The following is a 23,752-nucleotide window of genomic DNA, read 5'->3' as shown; positions in this document are numbered from 1 at the left end:
TGCGGTGAAAAAGTGAGATTTTCATGCTCAAAATTATTGATGCATTCTGCTGGTAAATACGGAATATATTTCTAGCGCTGTGTTGCCTCTAAGCACAAGGCTCTGAATAGAGCGACCAGGACATATTATGGCGGATAAATGAATGTAAAGGAGTAATGCAAGGTCCTTGAGTGCTTTCAAGAATGTCTACCGGGTGTTTCACTCTTAAATTTTACTCTGAAAACACACATTTTAGCCATTTTTTTCTTCTCCTTTTTAATGTACAACTTAAAATACAAAATCTGGAAACAGAACTACTCTTCCGCCCTCAGCGTATTCTTAAAAGCTTTTCGTGAATGGACACCTCTCAGATGTGTTGTGCATTTTTCAGAAGGCCAGGCGGACGAGCACTGCTCTGACATTTTAACTGAACAATTTGTACTTGTAACATATTTGCTAAAAATCAACACAGGATAGTTATTTACACACACACTCAAAGACACACTGCAATTTAAAAAAAAATTTTGGCATAAGAATCGCACTACATTTTTAAAACTGAAATTCAGTAATAAAATGTGCGACCCAAACATGGTAAATCCGGTAACTATAACAGTTGCAAGATTTAAAAAGTAAACTTTTTTCCAATTTGTTTAAATTTATTTATTTAGAGATTTAAAAGCTGAGGTTATGTCGTTGGAGTTAAGTTTTAATTGAAAATGCTGATTAGTTACGTGCTTTTCTGTGTCATCTTGGTTTTATCGCAATCAAACAAGTCATGATTGAAAATGTACAAATAAAGTGTTATTGTAGGTATCACTTGTGTGTGTTTCGTACTGTGTAGCGTGGCCATGTGGTGGCCCTGCAGTGACGTGTGTGTCCTGATTGGTTGTCGCAGGGAGCTGCTGATCATGTTCTACAAGAGCACGAGCGGCTACAAGCCCCACAGGATCATCCTCTACCGGGACGGAGTGTCCGAGGGGCAGTTCCTCCACGTTAGTAGCCTCCTTTCAAGCCCCCCCCCCCCCCCTCCCCCGGGCGTTCTGCCGATCCTTCAAGTTGGAATTGTTTGTAGTAGTATCAGAATCACGGGTATAACAAAAGTGACTAGGTAACAGATTTAACTTATGCTATAAAAAAAAAAGACTTGATGGCACAGGTTTAAAAAAAAATAAGTTTTTGAATTGAATCATGTTTGCAGTCGGTTGCAGACTCCCAACCTACAAAAAAAAATTTTTCTGGTATATAATCCACAGTGAGTGATCTGTCCCCTTTGCCTATCCTTCTCACACACACGCACTCTGTGTGTGTGTGTGTGTATTGTAGTGTAGTGTCAGCCCAGACATGGCACAAAAAAAATTATATGTACTATGTAGGGGGAGGGGGGAACTTCTCTTTCACCAAGCACTCATACAATCGACAGGAAAAAAAAGAAACATTTTAAGCAGCTACTGTGTTTCTACACTTACGTTGAAACAAGCCAAAAATGTAATCCATAAATGTTAATATAAATAATATTTTATTTTCTCATGGTGAAAAATTCAAACAATTTTTTTTTTTTTTTTCCCCCCTTGAACTACGAATTAAAACAAAGTTTAAACTTGTTGCGGGCTTAACATTGACGACTGCAGTCGACTAATTATAAAGAACGTGTCCAAAAATGTTGATAATTGGTGCAGCCCGGACCGCGGCTGTGAAATTTGCTTCTAAACTATATAATTATATTATTTTAGAACCATCCTCCGACCGCAACCTTTCAGTACAATGATCACATGGCTGCCTTGTCCGCTCTTCCTCTGAAGTAAGGACAGAGTGACCTCATTTTAAACCAATCACCAAAACACATTGGGAACATATCAGACATTTTCTGGCGGATGGCAACAGCCACTTAGACCAAAGTCCAGAGTCACTCACCAAACTATCCGTCTCTTGATTATTACGTAACTGCCAAACTATTACGTGAGCTCGTTTTCAGAACAAAGAACCGTGGCAAAGAAAAAAAAATATGTTAATACACAGTTACAAATTTAATAGAAATATGTGAAAGCAACGCTAAAGGCAAACCTACACAAACAGGTAAAAAAAAAAAGAACATTAAGTGGCTTTTTATAACAATAAAGTAAACAAATCGTCAGAAATATTAAAAACGTTGGTTTACGGGTCAGTTATGCTGGTAAAACATGGACACAACTGCCGAAATACCTGTCAGAAGAATAATCAGCTGTTGTTTGCGTGGCGACGGGAAAACCTAAGCTTGTATTGTTTGTGATGTAGAACATGGTGAATGTTTCACTAAGGTATTCGCGTGGCGAGGACGGTTGCGGACGTGTGGGAAGCCTTCTTTTCACAGACGAGAGAGCCAAACGCCCGATTGTGCATCTTCAGGGTTTTTTTTTTTATTGTAAATAAATATGGCAGTGTTGATAAGAGGAAAGACCATAAACAAGGCAACACAGTATTTATTTGTAATTGTTTTTAGAGGAGTGTCCGTGAATGTTTATTCTGGACAACTCATGATAACTAATGGTCAGTTAGGTTAGGTTTACCTACATTATAAATACTTTAAAAAATTGTTGGACGGTTGATTTGGTTAGGATAGCTACATTAAAGATACTGTGAAATCATGTAAACGATTTCCCTAGCGCTGGATAGCTACATATTATTAAAAAGTTAATTTGCTAAGCAACCATAAAATTATTTTACAGTATTTTTAAATGTAGCTATACTTACCTGACATGACCAACCGTCCACAGTGTTTTAAAGTATTTATAATGTAGCTAACCTAAAGTTAAACCCGCACATTTGGAGGATAAATGCCCGCAAATATTTTGTTTTCTCCTCCCCCCCCCCCCAAATAGATACACCCGTTGGGGTAGGGGGGGGGGGGAGCGAGCGTGAACTTCGGGGGAACTTCGGGTGTGGCTCTCTCGTCTGCGAAATGAAGGCTGCCCGGGAGAAGTGGGAGCGGCCGGTTTAAAAAGACCGCAACTGCCGAAATAACCTCTCAGAAGAATAACCGGCTGTTGTTTGCGTGGCGACGGGAAAACCCTAAGCCTGTGTTGCTTGCGACGTAGAACGTAGCGAATGTTTCACGAAGGCATGGCCTGAAGCCCCGAGCATTCCCGGCCGGCCCGGGAGAGGGGAGGAGGTGGGAGCGGGGGGGAACGGCTGATGACGCGCGGGGCACACGGCTCTGCGCAGGTGCTGCAGCACGAGCTCACGGCCATCCGGGAGGCGTGCATCAAGCTGGAGGGGGACTACAAGCCGGGCATCACCTTCATCGTGGTGCAGAAGAGACATCACACCAGGTATCGTCGGCCTCCGCGCCTTCGCCAGCCCTGCCTGTAATATAGAATACATTACAAATACAAACAGTGACAAGATTGTTTTTGGGGAATTGTGATAAAACGTTAACTACACCACAATTGAAGGTAATACATCATTTTGCACCGAAATGTAACATAAATCACGAACTCAAGCAACAATTTGTAAAAACTTAACTCAAATTACAAAAATTTACATAATATTTATCATAATAAATTCTGTGAATGTGATTCATTTACCGTAAAGAGAGTACCAAAAAAAAAGAACTAAATCATGCAAAAAAAAAATATTTAATTTTGCATATCTTATTAGTAACACATTTACATTGATGACGGCACAGTTTTTGAAATTTGCCTGTTTATTTTCATTTTTGTGTATAGTTCTGTTCCAAATAAATGTGTTTATTACAAAGTATTTTACTATAAAAGTGCATCATGCATCAATAAAACTGTGACTTTTTGTTGAAGTAAGTATTGGGAAAAAATATTTTTTTTTTATTTGTTAAATAATATACCGTCTTATGAGAAAAGAAAATTTGTTTGAATAAAAACAATAACATGCAAATCTCTTTTTTTTTTTAAAAAAAAAAATCAAATAAATCTAAAAATAAAACCATAAAATATTGACCCTAACTATTATGTAATGTTCCTGAAGTGATTCAAGGAATAACAATGCTCTGTTAATGAAATCTATGTTACTCTTGCAAAGTACGGTATTACACCGAATGTAAGGTGACCCCCCCCCCCCCCCTCACACACACACACACACACATTTTAATACCCATCTTACTGCAAAACTATTGACTTCTAATTTAAGTCAACCCCTCCAAGTTTAAGCGTTTATCGAAAGTCATCATGTGTATTTAAATACAGTAGAATCCCTGTCACACGGAGGGCACAAAAATGGTCTTATGATGCGGAAAAGTGTATGAAAAGGGAATGGCAATAATAAAAAAAAATTTCAATCTAGCATACCAGCACAATGTCAGATTAAACTTAAATACATAATGTGTAAATAATTGCATTATATTAATGAAACATATGAATTCATCATTATATATACAGTAAACTCTCGATTATCCGGGCCTGGATTATCCGGTTTTCGGGTTATCCGTGCTTGATTTTTTTATGAAGTTGTAAAAAAAAGACCGGGTGTGGCTACGCCGCGCGCTTTTTTTTTACTGCTGTGTCAGAAAGCCTTTTACCTGACCCTTCAGACCCTCGTTCCCCCACCACCTTCACCCGTCAATTTGTCACACTTTAAACCAAAAAGGAATGCCGTGACTGCTGCTTCCGGCTCAACTCCCTCCCCCACCCCCCCTTTAAAATTTTCTTTTCACAGCGCCCCGCCACGCTAAAAAAAAAAAAAAGGTCCCTCTACCTCTTTTACTTTTCCACACTCCTTACGGCTGGAAGAGGCTTTTTTCACGCAGTTATTAACACCAGTTCTCCCAGGCACATTTGTTTTTGTAATAATGTCTGGTAAAAGGAAACGTAAAGTGCTGACAATAGCAGAGAAGTTAGAAGTTGTGGACAGGTTAAAAAAAGGAGAAACTGCCGCGAAATTAGCACAGGAATATGAAATTGGAAACCGTGCGAGACATTAATAAAAGTGAAGAAAAACTTTTGCAGTTTGCTAGTAGATCAGACAGTGTGGCAGGGCCTTCTAAACGTAAAAGCATGAAAACATCTACCCACGCAGATGTTGACAATGCTTTGTATGTTTGGTTTAGGTCGTTAAAAGGGTGGAGGGAGATGCTGAGTTGGGACTGTCACCGCTCTCCCTCCCGTAGCAATAAAGGGGACAGGAGAAGGATGGCGGCAACACAGTGCCAGTATTGTTTACGGTCCAATAAGCTGGGACGGTATACAAAGCCTTTGTACTCATAATTCTACTGAAGAGACCCTCTTTTGCCAGTAAATACACCATTTTTAAGTGGTGAAACTGATTATCCGGGGATTTTTATGGGCATTCAATTATCCGGGGCATCGGAAGGTCCCAATTAACACGGATAATCGAGAGTTTACTGTACATATAATAAAACCACCAGAAATGTAAAATACAGTCCATAATCAAGTAAAGCTGACATGAGAAACAGTGGCCTTACAAAATGTAATGAAGTCCTTTCTTGGAGGGGGGGGAAAGTCACCAAGACTAAACTAGAAATAAAAAAAATAGGCTATTATAAAAAGAAAACCAGAAATTTTTGCTTGTTTGTTTCATTTTACAAACAACTTTATGCAACAGAACAATTTTCAATAAAATTTTAACTTGAGAAACGTAAAAGACAAAACAATCCGATCGTAAGAAAACAATAACAAACGGGTATATTCAGTTCAAATATTAATGAATGCACAAATATGAGTTCCGTACCTTGGTAAAGCGCGTGCACCATTTTCATCATCATTGCTAGTTTGCGCCACTAGTCTCGCTTGGTGCTGGCCATAGATGCTACTAGCAAAGTGCACAGTCTTCCTGATACTATCCATATCTATGGTGCGATAAAGTTATTTTCTTACGTTTGCGAAGGTAAACAATGAACGTTTTTCAAAATAAAAGCATTAAAACGTAGTTTATCAGGAGGAATCTAACAAAAAAAAAATTGTGAATTTTAGAACTTTTCCGCTTTGTAAAAACGTATGAAATAGGAAATGAATGATTTTATAAGTGTATGTTCCGGAAAAGTAAACCATTGTAAATATAGTACTTTCGGCGGGACCAAAATTAATCCGCGTATGACACGGGAAAATGTATGAAACGGGAACGTATCGTCGAGGTTCTACTGTAGTGCGTGTTGTGAAAAAATAAATCACGGGATGAAATGTGCGAGTGTCTTGTATTGGGTGGGTTGTAATGTGTGCCCCCTGGCGCCGATGCGTGCAGGTTGTTCTGCGCGGACAAGAAGGAGCAGTCGGGCAAGTCGGGGAACATCCCGGCCGGCACGACGGTGGACGTGGGCATCACGCACCCCACCGAGTTCGACTTCTACCTGTGCAGCCACCAGGGCATCCAGGTGTGTTTACAGCTGCGTCGGCTCGCGCTAGTGTTGCACATGGAAAATACAGCAAGGTTTTATGTTTTTTTCAAAATACATGTTTTTTTTTCATCCTTTCTAATAGTCAATGAGACAGTAATTAAATATTTGAACATAAGTTTATGTGTGATATAAAGTTTAGACTAAGTAGACACACGTGTTTGTTTTATTTAAAAATAATAATAATAATAAAATAAAAGTTTAATTCTCGACAAACACACTAATTAATTGTTTGGTATAGTTTCACAGCACAGAAAAAACAAAGCAAATAGAATAACAGTAAGTTCAGACACTATAATTAAATGTTATATAATGGCAAAAAAAAAAATCTGTCCGCCAACAGTCTTCGTAGCCAAAGATCAGAAAACATACACAAAATAATTTTTCCAAAACTACAAATAAAAAAACCACAGTCCACAACACAAGACAATAATACATAACACAATTAGTAGAGATGTAACTTATATTCAGAATTAAACATTTTTTGTTCGTTAAAGTTATTCTTAAAAACAAAACCTATTCGTGGAAAGTACGTTTATGTAAAAGGTTGAGTATACAAAAGCATGCAAAATAGTTTAAATTTATTAAGTCATGCAACCAAGAGCATTTTGTTTGACTTTAAATAGAAAAACAAAAACCACAAAATAGAGTGGGCTATCAAAATGTAGTTAATATGGCACTAGATAGAGCATGCGTATTGTATGCAAGCGGCGAGCTATCGATATTCATCTATGTGCGCATGCTCAATATGAAATCAACATAACCAAACATGAATGATGCCAACTAGCCCTGCTTAGCAGCGATGAAGACAAACACATAAAGACATTTGAAAACGTCTTGAAAAGATAATTTACACATCAAACAACTTTATGGCTGTATAGCACTGAAGTGCAACTTGTCATGGAATTAATGAACATATTATGAGAAATCAAATCACCTATATTTAGTTTTTCAAGTCATGAAATTTAATGAATGTCATTTATTTAGGACAAAGTTTGTACCAAACTGTATAGATTGAATGTAAATGAATAAAATTAATTTTACTTTTATCTTGAGCCTTTAAGCAGGTAACTAATTTTACATGACTTGGGTTGGTATATTTTTCAAAAATACAAATGTTAGTTGCTTTATTTGTGTGACATAATTAAAAACAAAATTTATTAGTGTTAAATTTATTAAATTTAATAAACAAAAATATTTTATTAGTGTTAAATTTACTATTATCCACCTTCATTAAATATATTATCATTCAAATCCATATATTCAAATAATATTGTAATTCATCACCACTTAATTATTAGCTGCACCTTGACCTGAAATAAAATATTAAGTAAATTAAATTCTTAAAAAATAAACTTATAACGGCGGTATACATACTAATTAAACAAATTAAGAAAGATCAAACGAGGACTATCGATCAAGGGACAAATTCCTCTAAAAAAGACTGAAACACCACTAAATTCTTTAGGTTTAAAGAACATATCTAATACTACCCTGGTCAAATTTAACATATAAAATAATAGGGTATCTAATCCTAGTTTAAACTTTAAATTTCAAAGAATCAAAACAAAAGATTAATAAATATTTCAATTTCACCTAAAAATAAAAATAGTAAAAAAAAATAAGTCTTAACTCAAAAAACCAAAAATATTAATTAGCATTTATTGTATAACCGCGAATGCTGGTACAAACATTTACAATACTAAAAAGAATATCCAAATAAAAAATAACTTAATATTTAATATAAAACACTGTTAATGTGTGTTACTGTCAAAACTACAATTCTGACGAAGTAAGTGCCATATTTGTTTAAATACGCTATATTTATAAATAAACATAATTTTTAACAAAAAATAGTATCCCTGAATTCTCAAATTTTTAAAAAAGAAAATTGCTTGAGAAAGTAGAAATAAAGCAATGAAATCTTGATTGGAGTAACAAGGTAAGCATTGTAGGAATGTCTGGGCAGGAGTAACGGGAGTAGGCCAAGAAAACCTGCCGACTCACCACAATGCTGAAATGCCAAATTGACCACAACGTCGACAGCTAGAAAACTGCTGTGTACCACAACGCCGAAATACACTATCGCCTAAAAATGTCATTGCAGGACTGCCACAAAGGTTAGGTCAGGTTAGGTTATATTACGCTAGGTTAGGTTTGATTGTGGTATTTCGGCGTTAAGGTACATTTAAGAAACACACACACAAATTCATTCTTTTGTTATTTTGGCGTTGTGGTACACAGCAGTTTTCTAGCTGTCGGCTTGGTGGTCAATTTTTGACGTTCGGCGTTAACGGTATTTCAGCGTTGTGGTAACGACCCCTCGCCACATACTTAAAAATTCCCCTCGTGTAATCTGAATATTGGTAATGCTCAGAAGTCGTGGCCCCCCTCGGCAAAGAGGTTCCACTTGGGAAACGTTGTTTCGCAGAAGTGTGTAGTGACTGTGGGTCAGGTCAGTAGCCGCCGCGGGCCGGTGTCCGCAGGGGACGAGCCGCCCCAGCCACTACCACGTGCTGTGGGACGACAACCACTTCGACTCGGACGAGCTGCAGTGCCTGACGTACCAGCTGTGCCACACGTACGTGCGCTGCACGCGCTCCGTGTCCATCCCGGCGCCCGCCTACTACGCCCACCTGGTGGCCTTCCGCGCCCGCTACCACCTCGTCGAGAAGGAGCACGACAGGTGCGGCAACCCTCGAGTCACACAGCCACGCGCTCGGCTTGAAACAGTTCTCTCAAATCACCAGGGAACTATCGATCGAAAAGGAAATTCTTTGCTTCGGGGTTGCAGCGCTGAAAGATCAGTCTTTCGAGGCCTCGCTTCAGTTCACACAGCCACGCACTTTGCTTAACCCTTTCCTGCCTAGAAATGTAAAAAAAAAAAAAATTGAATTTTTGTAATTTTTATATTTAAGTAGGCATAAAAGCAGACCATAATTTCTTCCAAATTTTTTTTTTCATTTATATTTAATATATATATTTTTTAATGATTGGGACTTTTTAAGTCCTGACGGGCATTCATCGTACGTCCAGCGGCGCTCCAGGCTGGTGCAGCGCTGCAACCTCTCGGCTGTCGATCGAACTTCTTCGACAACTGGCAGGGCGGAGCTACGCAGGGACCCGGAGGTCCCGACAGGCAGCGCGTGGTCTCAAACACGCACACGCTGTTTCTATGGGGCTTCAGACATTGTGGGACTTACGAGTCCCGCCAGGCGGGAAAGGGTTAAAATAGTTTTGAGACAGTTCTCTTGGAACATGAGGAAATTATTATCTATCGAAAAGAGAATTTCCTTGGCTTCCGGGTATTAAGCCACGTCGAAGGTGTAAATTTTGCTTACGTTTCGGTGGACCTTGTGCAGGCGACTTCCGTCAGGTTAGCAGTGGCCTACTACTACCTTGAAGATGGCGAATGCAAGGTCCCCTGAAACATCAGCATGATCTTTGCCTGCGACGTGGCTACAGCTCAAGAGACCAAGCAATGACGGTGAAAGCCTGCAATCCTTAATATCGCTGAGAAGGTTCTAGCACTGTAACATAAAAAATTAGCATGTTACTTTGAATGGTAGTTCTATTTTATGTTATGTTTGCTTTTTTTTTTTGTGTGTGTCTATATATATATAAAAAATAAAACCCAGTGTTATAAAAAAAATGGTAAGATCTAGTAAAAGGTACTGAAAAGTTAGGAAATTGGTTCACCAGGTATTTGTAGACGCGGTGTGATCAGAGCCACTTGTTATTTTGTGGATTCACTACACTATAGTTAGGGTTAAGATTATATGATGAATTGCGATAAAACCAAAATAACAAAGGAAATCATGTCAGATGTCAATATGCCATATAACACCAAAATTCAAGTTAATACACCACAAAGCACAGAAATTCAAATTACAGTAGAACCCACTTAAAGACTTTCCCACATAAGTTTTCCCTCTTATTAAGTTCACAAAATTATTCCCTTGATCACTTTCATACATCCCTATGTTAATATTTCCCTTTATAACTTATGCTTACTGCATATACCATTGAGTGTTTGTGTAAAAAAAATAATAATTTTATCTTTAAAGTTATATACTCTATTTATTGTTAATTTTTAAAAATGTCCTTTTTTCCAAAAGATAACGAAATGATTTGTACTGCACATGACCGTTGAAACCATTGCAAGTGAATTTTTCCACCAATCATTTGCTTCCATTCGTATGGACAAGATTTTATGTTTAGTCCAATTTTTTTTTAAAATAAAAATAAGATTTTTGTGTTATTATTTCATTTGAAAAAGCTTTTATGTAGCACTTACTCCACCAATATAGTAGTTAAATCAATATTCTGCATTTAATTTTATGATGAAATAATTTGTATTAAATTAGTTTAAAACAGATATATATATATTTATAACCATAAAAATAAAGAGAGAGCATGGGCAGTGTAAACATGTGATTCAGTTATTGATGCACACTATAAAGTAATTAAATTAATTTTTCTGATCCATTCTTTTTTGAGAAATGGCATCCTCTGAATTTCAAACATTGAAAGATGGCGCATGCACACACACACGCCTTTTTTTTTAATATGTTTTGGATAAACTTAGTTCCACGCAGGGGCGAAGCCGGGGGGGGGGTTGTTAGGGGTTCAAAACCCCTCCCCCCCTCCTCTTAGCACCAAATCTTTAATTAATTTCTTATTCATCACTCAAACAAATTTCATATTAAAAATTAATAAAAAAAAATTACCATTACAATATTTAAATTTAAGTGCCGAAAACTGCTAAAATAGCACTTTTTTTACACCTTAAAATCCAAATTTTTTCCCGGGGGAGGACCCCCCCGCTTTTTATACGGGGGGGGGGGGGGGGAGACATGCTTCTTAACACCCCCCCATACACAAATCCTGGCTACGCCACAACGTGGATCTCGGTGCTGTATGGTGTGTTGTGTTGCGCGGTGCTCCGACACGGACCACAGGGTGGCACGGGCGTTGCGAGGACGACGGGGGGTGTGTTGCAGCGGAGAGGGCTCGCACCAATCGGCGTGCAGCGAGGACCGCACCCCGGGGGCCATGGCGCGCGCCATCACCGTCCACGCAGACACCAAGAAGGTCATGTACTTCGCTTGAGCGCGTGAGTGTCGCCACCTGCCGTCCACCCACGCCTCTGTGCGAGCAACTGGGATTGTTTTCCGTGTCCATGTGTATACACTGTAAAATGGTGTAACCTAATCAATGAATGACATAAAATTTTAGTTGAGCACTTTTAAGTCTCACAGAAATTTGGGCATGAAAATTCTCTCTCTATATATATACATAGAGAGAGAGAGTTCGGACTTTGTGACTTATGTCCTTGTGTGAAGTGCTACTTGTGCCCCTTTTGCGTGTCGTATAAACAGTTCGGCAAGATGGCGGGCCGCGTGCAGTCGTGTCGTTTTTATTTTATTTGGCTGTCTTTTCGTTGTCGTTCACTAGATCAGACTCTTAATATATTTATGGTCCTCCGGAAGAAATTCGTTGAAACAAAGAACATATCTATATATAATTGTTTGTTGTACAAATTATTGTTGTTTTTGTGATTCTGCACAATGATAAAGAAAAGTAAATAATCTTTATTGGATCTTTGATTTGTATAATTGGGGGGTCAACCTTTTTTTTTTTTTTTAAATTTAGCCAGGGAAAGTTTTTAAGTTGGTAAGGTGTAAAATTAAAACACCCTTATTCTCTCGTGAAAAGGATTTACGATTCAGAAAATAAATCCAAATCAAATCATGTCATTGAAGAATCTATCAGTGTATACCTGGGTAAATCCATTATTTGAGTGATTACACATCAAATCAGCGCACATGCTACCTGACCCTCTTAAATTTCATTTTTTTTTTTTTTTTTTTTTTTTAAAAATTCATGTTTCTGACCTTTTAAAAAATATTTTGTCATTTGAGAACATTTTATGTTAGTAAGCTCAGATTGGTCTCATTTGTAATCATTATTAAAATCTTAAGAGGGTCAGGTTGAGGTTAAATTAAAACTGTTCTGATTTGACATGGAATGACGCTATCATACCATCGTCTGACAATACGTAACCACTATGTTAATGATGTATATGTGATCATTAAGATTTCCCCTCTCATCCAATGTTAGTGGCAAAATATTTTTATCTTTGTGTGTGTGTCAAACAAACTTTATGGTCGAGGTAATGAACGTTTCGCTTTCATAATGCAAACGAAACGATTTTTTTTCCCCTGCAGCAGTCAAGACATGGTGGCTTCGCGTCGCAGACACTTCCGCTTCGGTCGGGGAGTCGACGTGGCGCGTCGTCGCCGAGGCTCGCGCGCCAGGCACGGCAGCCACACCTTCAGAGATCTGCACCGACACGGCGGGACGCTTCTCGCCTCCATCCGTCTCGGCCCACGATCCGCGACAATCGGGAGTGTTTCCGCGCCCCGCCGCGCAAACTGATGCTCGGTGCCAGACACGGCTTTGCCGGGATCCGTGGATGCGACGCGACTCCCGTGTTCTGTCATCATTGACAATAATCGTAAAAGTTTTTACACCCGTGCCCGGGAGAAAGTATTCAAGCAATTCTTGAATAGTCTCGTTTGTTTTACAGAGATGAATTGAAGCTTTAAATTTAATACTAAAACTTTCACCGACGGTTAACACATTTTTTTTTATGAAAGGTTTATATTTTTTATCCCGTGCTCATGCTATCGGCATAAGTTATTTAATTACTTAATCACCCTTGATATGTAAAAAAGTATAGTTTTTTATAAGAGGGTGTCTACAAGTAATGTAAATATCCAAGCAGCAATTAAATTGAAAATTATTTTTTTTTTTTTTGTATTTTACCCCAGCATTTTTGAGAGTTCTTATCCTTGTAAGTTAAAATAGTGCCTCGCTTTGCGACTTACTTCGAATTAATAAATAATAGGGGTATATTATTCCCTTTATCTGCGAGTTGTCTCAATAGGAATAGATTATTGTTAACATTAATTTCATCCTGCTATGTAATTGATAGATTATATAACAGATAAGAGTAGTAGTGTGTGCAATTGAGTCATTGATAAAAAGGTGCTTTTGGCAGTCTTAAGTGCAAAACTATCTGTATCGATACAAATGAATTTGATAAATTGATGCTATTTTGTAAATAGTGTATATGAGATCTAATATGTATATTGCCAGGATTCTAGTGCACACAAGTGTAGTGTGAAGGGAAAAAAAATCTCTGTGATGGAAAAAATTTCTTTCTCTTGGTGACTGAATTGGAGCATATGGATTGAATTATTTTTATTGCATTTTTGGAGACTTTTTACATGTTTAACTTTGATTGTTTAGTGATGGTTAAGCTTTGAAGTTATCATTGGCCGCTGGTCTTTGTTAAGGTGCCAAGAGTGAAGCTTTGAACCATGCGTTCTTGCATTTTTTTGAGGGTTCTTTATTTTTTATAGTGGTGCGCCAGACGAGCCAGGTTATGCCTATTGATTGAAACAGTTATTAATGCATATCTTAAAATAAATTGCTCCAAGTAAAGCAAATTTCATACTTCTTCAATTTACACAAAATTGCTTTACATTTCTAGCTTCAATTGAAGGGGAATTAATCTCACCATTACCAATTAAAAGGGGGTGATTATTTCTACTCGATGGTTTTTTTTTATTCTGATAAAAATGTAAGCTTTAAAATTTATTATGGCCATTCCTTAAATAAGGTGATTGTTGTGTTTTTTTTTTTTTTTTTTTAAACTGAAGAACGAGTGCATCATACAGTTAATGTCATCTTCCATTTTTCGACTCTTTGGCACTTTTGTTTATAACTTTTAAATTGAAACGAAGATAATATTTTATGCTGAAACTAACGACTATAAAAGAAGTGCATCTTACATTTAGTAACTGCGGTTATTTCAATAGTCAGTAACTGAATTGAGTGTGAGAAAATTGTTTTCGTAGTTCCGTAGTCAGTGTGGTGCACTGGATTTTTGCTTGGTTGGTAGACTTGACCGATCGCTTCCTGCGTACTTGAAGCTCCACTGTTTGTGATCTCGGACTTTTTCACAATTTTTTACTTTGGAATTTCCAAATGCTACCACACATCATATTAAGTAAACTTTTAAAAAAAAATCACACCATTATTTCCTGGTGTATCAAAAACATAATGCACATTTGTTTTATCTGTAGACACCCTGTTATACGTGGACGGCAATATTACTGTGAATCAAATGTAGTTTTGGACAGAGTACACTTCAGCACAGCGTAACAGCGATCACCGATGATTGTTGTGTGTAATAATATTTATATTGTTTATTACCTAAATGGTGTGTGTAATTACATGTATACAATTGTTTGTTTCTACGTGTAATTTTTTTTTGTATCATAGAGGCATTACGATTACTGTTTGTCAAAGTTAATTGTGTTCGGCAGAGCTGCAATATTGGAAAATGAATTTCCAGTTGTGTGAGACCAGGGAAATGAAAAAAAAATATTGTTAGAAAATGTATTTGATTAATTAATGTTTAGCTGTAATTTTTATCTCTTGACTTCTGTCGCATGGGATTATGAGTTCAATACCTTTATTTCATGAGCAGTGAGTGAAATGTTTTTTGTGTGTTGTGAGATTTCGTTGTGGCCCACGTTGTGTTCATTGCCAGGGATGGCTTTGTTGATGTTGAACATTTAATGACTAGTCTGAAGTCCGCTAAAACCTTGGGTTAATGTAGTGGAATAACAACTATGCATCATTTAACGTATTTTCAGAAAAGCCTTGTGCATTTGTCCCTCCCATAGTTTCAGGAAGTACATTTTCTTTTCGGTGGGTTTAAAACAGTTGTGCAGAAATTACGTGGGAAGTTTCGCCTTGGCAATATTTTCGTATAAATGTGTGAGAATCCAATGGCAATTCCTTTTTTTTTTCCTAGTAGATTTCAAAGAAATGCTACCTATTGTAGCCGTTACCATGGTGCAAGTTCCGGAAAATTTTTATACTGTTTTTCAAGACATGGTCCTTAGACCCCAAAACCATTGTCAAATCAAAAGTTTATAATACATAATATGAAATTCGTTAAAAAAAATTAAGAGCTGGATGCATTGGGTTAAAAACATTCAAATTAATTTCGCTGCATGGAATATGACAAAATTTTTAATCAAGGCAAACATATAGGATGTTATGTACATTAAATTCTTAAAATGTTTCAGGAGTTTATAGATGTTTCCGAAACATTTTCAGAAATAAGAGGTTCTTTGAAATCTACCTAGGCCTGGCTGAAAGTGATTTTTTTTACATGTGTTAGTTCTATTCCAAAAACTTGCTTATTACATTTTTCAGTTTGGATTCGTTTCTGATTCCATACCTTTCTGTTTTGAACACACTGGTACAAAAGATTAGGTTTATTCATTTTCGTATAATACAGTACAACCCCTTTTTTACACTAATCAGAGGGTGTCTGAAAATGTAAAATAAGGGAAATGTATAAAAAATTATTTCTTGCTCAGAGAGATATTATATTACCTTAAAATACCATACTATGATATACACACAATTATTAGGTGTGGCTGAAAGCTTATCAAAATAGAATAACATTTTAAGCCCTATATTTACATTCTGTATAGAATATATTTAACCATTCATACAGTATATTTAGTTTCATACAATGACATTTACAGGTTAAGTTTATCAGTTGAAAATGTTTTCCATCTTGATAAAATGTGTACAGATAAAAATTCAGTTACAGTAAAAGACAAATTGTACGCATATTGACATCTGACCATGTTATTTTTTAAAGGACATAACGGTATGTGTAAGTTACTGATGGACAGTCTGAATTTCTGTCAACTGTAGAGCTAGCGTCGCATGCTGATATTTTCTCAAAGACTCTCGTTATTAGGCCAGTGTTTGTAGCCTGTCAGTACAGTATTTAATGGAAGAGCGCATGGAACAATCCAGGAGCTACAGTGCTAGCATTCCCAACAGCATTTTGGATTTGGTATTTCACAAGAAAGTGTTATCTCACAAACAGTGTAAATCGCGGAAAGCAGATTGCAGGCGTGTTATAATCAACACGGATTTATTGCATGGCACCAAATGATGTTAAAATGGGACCAAAATAAAATGGTGCAAATATCTGGAGAACGTAAAAGGGTGAATGTATAATTGGGGTTGTACTGTAACAACAGATACAAATCAATACAAATATAGGGCAATTTTTTTTATATATTACCTGTTGGGTACGTAATGTGTGTCAAGGCTTTTAAAAATTAATATTGTAAATTATATTTATTTAACTCCCTAAATATGTCATCAAAACTAATAAGTAACAGAAAAATTCCCACTTAAGAAAATTGCCTGTATAGTAAGTTAAAAAAGTTAAGCCCCCGACCTATTAATACATACAATTTTACCCTTAATATATATAACTTTAGAAACCAACAGGCCTTTAATTTATGTTACACTAATTTGCTATATATTTTTACTGTGACGAAAAAGCTAACAAAATTGCCAAAATAAAAAATTATAATGATAATAATAGTAAATAATTCCATAATAACACTCATGAAGTTACAAAATTTTGCTGGAAAGTGTATAAAAAAGTTAAGTTGGCAAACTATAAAATTAGAAACCATAGGTATTAATTGAAAAAATTCAAATTAATTAGATAACTCCTTTTCTGATTGAACAAAATAATTGAATAGAATATTACTGATTAAATTGGCAAAATACTCAAATAAGCAAATACCCTGTTTGCACGATTAACCAGACTAATTGGAAAACGCACTATTAATCGTAAGAAAATTGTCTTTTATACCATGAGAAAATACTTCAAAAATCAAGCTTTATTTATAGGGAATGATTCACACAGATATTATTTCAAAACCATTGGAATCAACGGAAACAGCCAATTCAAGAATCTGAAACGACCTAACACTTTAAAACATTTACATTATTAGAAAATGTCATTGTTTTAAATAATTGTATCTTTCACTAGTAACAGTAGCAAATCTGTCACACAGTTAAAGTGTGGAGTTTCATTCATTTAAAATCATTAACATTTATCGTGTAATTTCTTTGCGTTGATTAAATATTAATTGTCCAATGTAATTACAGTATAAATAGCCATATGTATCAGTATTTCTCAAGATATTTGCATTTTTATTAGATGTAAGTCGGGTGCAGAGTATGAATTTTATTGATTTAAACAGAATGCTACTAATCTGGTTCATGAAGGACCGCGGAGGAGAACGAACTATTGAGTTGAAAGTGTCGTTATAATTACTTATACTTTCTGGTATAAACATGTACATATTCCTTGAAGCAACCCTGTTGTATTTGGGGAAAAAATTTTAATTTGCTAGCCTCAAGGGTAATGTCATTGTGATTGTATGAAGTTCTGTAATGTGCAACTTATAGTTTTATGGGTCATTCTTTCATTTAGAAAGAAAATGAACTATGTATTTTGTCATTTCTATAGGTGTTTTGTGTATTTACATTTTTTTTTTTTTTTTTTAAAGAGTGCCAATTACTGAGTTTGAGGAACAGGAAAATGTAATTAGAAATTGTTTTGGAATTATTTTTTATTGTTATGTTTCAGTCTTTAAAACTACTACTTACTTTACAGAAACTCAGTTTTGTACTAATATTGTAGTTGAAATTCTTTTCCTTTTTTTCATCTAGCATAGAGAATATTTTTCTGTTTGGCATACTTAAAGTTCTAGTGTATTTAAAATCCAATTTTAACTTAAATGTCAGGTTTTTTTTATATTTATGTATGTTGTTTTTATATGAAGTGTGTATAATCACAGGCTTAAAATGCTGCCATATATACTACATATCTATTTTTTAGCATGTAAAGATTTTTTTTTTTAATTGTATTTCCCGCTGTATTATTCAAGTCAGCAATGTTGTGAGTCCTGCCAGTTTCGGTGGCAGAGTTGTACTTGATTTGTTCGGAGGATGGTCCGCCAAGAGATTGAACTAGGAACCTCGTTGTTGCGGGCAGTAAACTTCGTTGGCTAGACGTGGCACACCATCATTGCTACAGAAAGTGGACTCCGCATGTTGTCTTGGCCTTCGTTGCCCTTCGAGATCACTGTGGCAGTCCTTTGGTAGTGTGTCCTGCACAGGTATGGTCGTTTGAGCGCAGTTTTAAACATTTTTTGTGATTATTAACTGAATAAACCCAATAAGCCGTACTCTTAATGCATAGTATGATTAAGTCAGTCGCGCACGTGAAGGAAATAACCTTTCACTGTCCACTTCTTGTGTTTCTGTGCCAAAGTCCCGAATGTGCAGCCGCCGTGGGTTCTGTCCGGTCAGTCGAGCCTGTCTGTTTCTGAGCCATCGCAATTACTTGTATCAAATCCTTCTAAGGCATGGCTCCTCGCCCAAAGGATTGTGTGTAGTTGGTAGCGAGATTGTAACATTTTTTCCCCCCTCTGTGTAATCATTGTTCTGAAATTACCTATTCCTTTCTTCAGGGAAATCGAACGAGGATGGACTCGAATGTTTAACGGCAACGTGCATAGTCATATCCTCAATGTTTCTTGCGCGGAAATGAAGTATCCATTTAGATGCACGACTGGTTAAATAGGCTTGTAATACTTTATTATTCGTACCAGAAGACTTTTTTTTTATTTTAGGGTTTATTTAACCTGCATTTTAAATAATGCTGTTTTTATTAGAAAAAAATAGTTTGCAGTTGTAGGCTGAAATAAAAATTATCCTTGTCCTTCGGTAGTGACTAGTTGTTTTTTGGAAAGGTTTTCAGACAAAGCATGGGAGGTGTTTGTTACATAATAAACAACCACAGAGAAGCAAATGTTCAGTAAATGCCTCAGAGCCAAAGTAGTTATTACATAAGCATGTTCCTCGCTTCACAGCAGGTGGGGTAAGTTACAAAATTTTTAAAAATAAAAGTCTGAAATCAAATCAGCGGCAGCAACCAACTTTCCTCCGAATTGTAACTACTTAAACATTTACGTATACGTACACTAGATATCCTGCTGTAGTCTGGTGTTTTAATCTGTCTGGGACGTACTCGGCAACGTCATCTTCGCTCTAGTTGCAGTTCATTTTCTCGCAGTTGGCTTAAAGCTATTATGTTCGAGGTGAAATGTACATATGTGAGGCAGCTTCATGGCACACGTGGTTGTATCCACCAAGTTACTCTTGCCGTAAGATATGTCTGACAGGTGCTGCACCACGGCATAAGTAAACAAAACAAACACAGATTCGTGTGGCACCGGGCTACCTAACGTTTGTATCGGGTATCAATAAGTATTGTTAAAAATAAGTATATTCTTCTGTTGTGTTTGGAAATTTTCCGTATCACGTATTATCCAATGTATATCCGTTGATCCTGTGGTACGCGAAGCTGGCTGTTCTAATTCAGTAACATGTGCATGATCAAACTTTGCTGAGAATTATAATTACCTAAGCTATCGTGTGCATAAAAAATATATAAAGCTGCATTTAAAAAACGTTATTGACATACAAAACATGAGCATAAATATTTTTTGGTAAAATTGAGAGGATTGTTTATTCTCTCATTGATCGCACCATCAGGATCTAAAAAAAGTACTTTTGGCCGTTCTAATTTTCATTCAAAATTCATCTTCCAGCAATAAAACTGCAAATGCTAAGGCCAAGTATTGTTCTGTCTACATTGAAGGATGCTAGAGAAAATGCTTTTAAGTTTATTAGTTTGAAAATTGTGGTGGTCCAAGTTAGTGTAGGTCGCCAAAATGATTGTTGATTGTTATTCATGCTATGACAAATATGTTTCTCGAAACTCACAGCAGTCCCAGGTTTTGGTGTGGCACTTCTCCGTTTATTGGTTACGTTCTCGTAAAACATTCAAAATGTAAGATATTTCTGAGCCTACAAATTCAGAATTTTTTAACAGTGCGTGTAGAGTGATTCGCTGGCCATGTTTCTTGTTTAGAAAGGATGTAATGTCTTATCTTATTCTTAAAGGCAGGTTTAACATTGTCACCGTTAGGTAAATTAACATGCAAATTTTCACTTTCACACTCTCCAAAATTTACTCTTCTTCGTGGACATCCTTTAGATTCAGTGATATACACAGTTAGTTAAATAAAAACCTATTGATGATATTACCATTACCTGCTTCTGTCATTCAACTAAAACTCTAACAATAAACAAATATTAATGTACATACACAATTGTGCCAGATGAAGGCATGTTTTATTTGTGTTACTGTACGGTTAAGGTGACACACACGTTTTCTTTATATCTAAACTTCCAGATCTGTGGGAATTTTTTTTTACTGACTTTAAATTTTGATTGTACGCCTAGCTAGATCGATTTCTCATCTCCAAATACAGCTACCCTGTAAATTGAAACATTATTACACACTTTTGGAGAATACCAATACATATTACTCGTGTAATAGTATGAGATGTCAAAATATAGTGGCCAAGCAAAAACTCTGCAATCATGAATTGTTATGTGCAGGATCAAGGGATCAACTGAAATGCATGCTACGGAAATTTTTCCAAATGTTCCTTGTGGCATCTGCCAAGGAAGTCTTGCCTTATCTCGAACAGTGTGTGAGGGAAATACTATACTCATATTATTACTTATGAAATGTTTGCGAGTTCTGGGGTTCCCGCATAGGCTGAAATGTTTAGTTACGTCGTCAGAACAATTGAAACAAACATCAGACTAATCGAGGATTTCTGGAGACATGCAAGTCCTTTTTCCTCCCCAGGATATTCTTAAGTTAATGTTATCTTCCAAAAATTATCTTGATAATTTAACTGTGAGAGAATTTCATTAGTTTTAGAATTACTGCGTTTACTGTAAACTCTCTATGGCAATTTATAAACATAATTTATCTAAAATCATTATAAAATATTTTTGTTTCAAAAAATCTTAACTTAAGGAAAAAAGAACAAATATTCTTAAAACCTTTGAATGAAGAAAGCAACCATGAATAATGCCCAAAAATACTAGCATTTGTATAAAAATTTCCTGGAATTCCTCAATTATGTATTGATATTGATCAGAAACTGTTTGCTTGGTGAAATTTCTATAATAACTTAAGTTTACCTCAGTTCGATGACCAACGTGAATGTTGTTTTGGTCGGTGTGACATGGCTTTGTTCCGCCTCATTCATCGATGGTAATCAGTTCACGTGATAAGGAGTGCCGACACATGTAGGCATCTGCTATCACCTGCGGTTGTGAACTTGGTGATACACGGACCACCCGGTCTCTCGACTAGATGTATTATGCCTCGCACTGCCAGCAGAAACTCAACGTAGTTCGTAGCATAACACTTACGACACCATTGCAGGGTGTCCACTGGTTTTAAGTCCCAGCATCATCAGGAATTTTGATTTTATTCAAATTCAAACTACAAAAAACATAATCTTATTTAGTTATGGCATAGTTAGAACAAAGGACATTTTAAAGAAAGCACTGCATTTGCCGGGAGGTGAGAGATCTTGTGAAATAAACAATTTGTGGTATCTGCCACAGTTGGTTATTTGAAAAAATGGAAGAAAATATTTGCTGATTATTATGTTTTAAATCCAATAAACACCCTGTATCTCCTTTGTTCGTGTTAAAAGGGATTCCATAAAAATTGAACTTTGTTACATGTTTGATTTTAAAGCTCTCTTATAAGTGAACGCTGTCCAAATGCAAATAAAAATAATTTAATGGTTTTTTTTTATCTTAGAGGTTGTGTATGTATTATCACATTGTTGTTTATCATTGTATGTATTTGCGAGCAGTTTTCCTCCTGTGTCGCACGTAATCACAATCCCGATGATCACACGACATGGACGGTATGTCGCAAGGCGGCGGAAGTGGGTTTTCATAGGAACCAGGCAGTCTTTCAGGTTTTGTTATTTAATAAAAAATGTTGCTTAGAGTGGTTAATTTATAAGTTAACCTTCTTGTAATTTAAGTTACGCCATGAGTTAATGAGGAGCATATTGGTTTGGTTCTTACATGTAAGTTCAATGTGTTCGGTGCAGTGTTATTTAAATTGCTGATTGTGCCACATATCGAAGTGATGTTGAATGGTTTTGTCACAGTGCCTAAGTTCATTGTGAATTTATCGCAAGTTATTAATCGGAGATTGTATTTTGAATCAAAATTTTGACGAGTTCTTTGAAGCTTAACAGGCAAGATTAGGATAACTTATGATGGCCCAAATGTCCAAACTGCACATGTTCCACTTTAACTAGTTTTAATATTATTTTTATCATATACATCTACAACTTAGGGAAATTAACACTAGTTATTCCTTTTGAGCAGACAGTCACGATTCCCCATACAAGAAAATATTTGTAAGGAAGTGGTATTAATAAAAATAATAATCGGTTGATGATGACACTGCCATGTCAGAAACATTTGTTTGTTTTTATTAATTTTCATATACAGTGATGTTAGCAGCCTTGTATATAAATATGTTCCCCTTGCGTGGGCCGACAATGATTTGAAATATCTTGAACACCCCAAAAATTTTGTTTCTTCTTCTGTGAGTATCCTACATTAAAAGATGTGTGTTCAATCAAAAATATTTCCGTCAATGGTGTGAAAATAAGCTTTGAGGAATTTGTAAAATAATATGTGTAGTAAAAATTTAAAAATAAAGTTCTAGAAGAATTTGGGGGGGAGTACTTATAATTTCACTGGTTGTGCAATTTGCATTATCTGTAGCCATCTTTTTGCCTGTTCTGCAAACACAACATGTGAATGAAAGCTACCGTCACTCCTGTGAAATATCGATTATTCTCACTGTTGATGTTTCTGAATAGAAATCATTTATTTGAGTTGAATCTTGTTAGCAACTTCCTTTTATCTGATGGGATTAAGCAGCATTTAAACAAAATTATTGTAAATTATAAAAAAGTAATCTTTTAAATTCAAGGAACATCATTTTCGGACAAAAAAAAACTAGGTATTGTGTATGTATTGGATCACTGCTAAGCCACAATGCTCACTAATTTATCGGTTATATGTTTCACTGCTTTGGTGGGGTACACCAAACATCTGTTATTTGTATTAATATAGCAATTGCTCAGGACTGCCTGTAAAAACGAAGTTCTGAGTACCCGTGTGCAGGAATGAGAATGCATTTTCCAAGAACTGAACTTCGAATGTCGAGTCCTGCCAACTCGCTGTGCAGAAGTTTCTCTTTTACAGTGAGAACCAGACCATTGTGCTTCGTAACTCGGTCTCTCTATTACGCAACTGTCCAGGCCTTGTTCAAACATTCCTCACACGCCTGCAGTTTCATTGTAACATTGTAATTTTATTAGCTGTAGCGAAGAAATATTTTGTGCCCACTGTATGTTCATGAAATGTGCTTCGTTCACTCCTGAGTGATCTTCACGTTCATGAAGTGTTTGTATGCTTACTGCCAACGTCATTGTAACCTGGAGAAGCAGTTTGATATTTTCGTTCATTGTA

General features: G+C 36.2%; 1 protein-coding gene across 2 annotated transcripts in view; it reads left to right on the top strand.

Annotated features, from left to right (window-relative positions):
- LOC134540826 (protein argonaute-2) overlaps positions 1-12,658 on the top strand; it is a 59,391-nt gene extending 46,733 nt beyond the window's left edge. The window contains exons 14-19 of one of the 2 annotated variants that reach the window (XM_063383793.1): positions 875-971; positions 3,178-3,284; positions 6,184-6,313; positions 8,821-9,020; positions 11,338-11,450; positions 12,568-12,658. In XM_063383793.1, coding sequence (XP_063239863.1) covers positions 875-971; positions 3,178-3,284; positions 6,184-6,313; positions 8,821-9,020; positions 11,338-11,446 — 643 coding nt within the window. In that variant the 3' untranslated portion in view covers positions 11,447-11,450; positions 12,568-12,658. Of the gene's footprint in view, positions 1-874; positions 972-3,177; positions 3,285-6,183; positions 6,314-8,820; positions 9,021-11,337; positions 11,451-12,564 lie in introns of both variants that reach the window. The other variant, XM_063383792.1, reaches the window with a different exon arrangement.
- The last annotated feature ends 11,094 nt before the right edge of the window (positions 12,659-23,752 follow it).

Source organism: Bacillus rossius, chromosome 17 (assembly GCF_032445375.1).
Source record: "Bacillus rossius redtenbacheri isolate Brsri chromosome 17, Brsri_v3, whole genome shotgun sequence".
NCBI lineage: Eukaryota > Metazoa > Arthropoda > Insecta > Phasmatodea > Bacillidae > Bacillus > Bacillus rossius.
The sequence above is the reverse complement of the archived record's forward strand: the minus strand, read 5'-3'. Positions and strand labels throughout refer to the sequence as shown.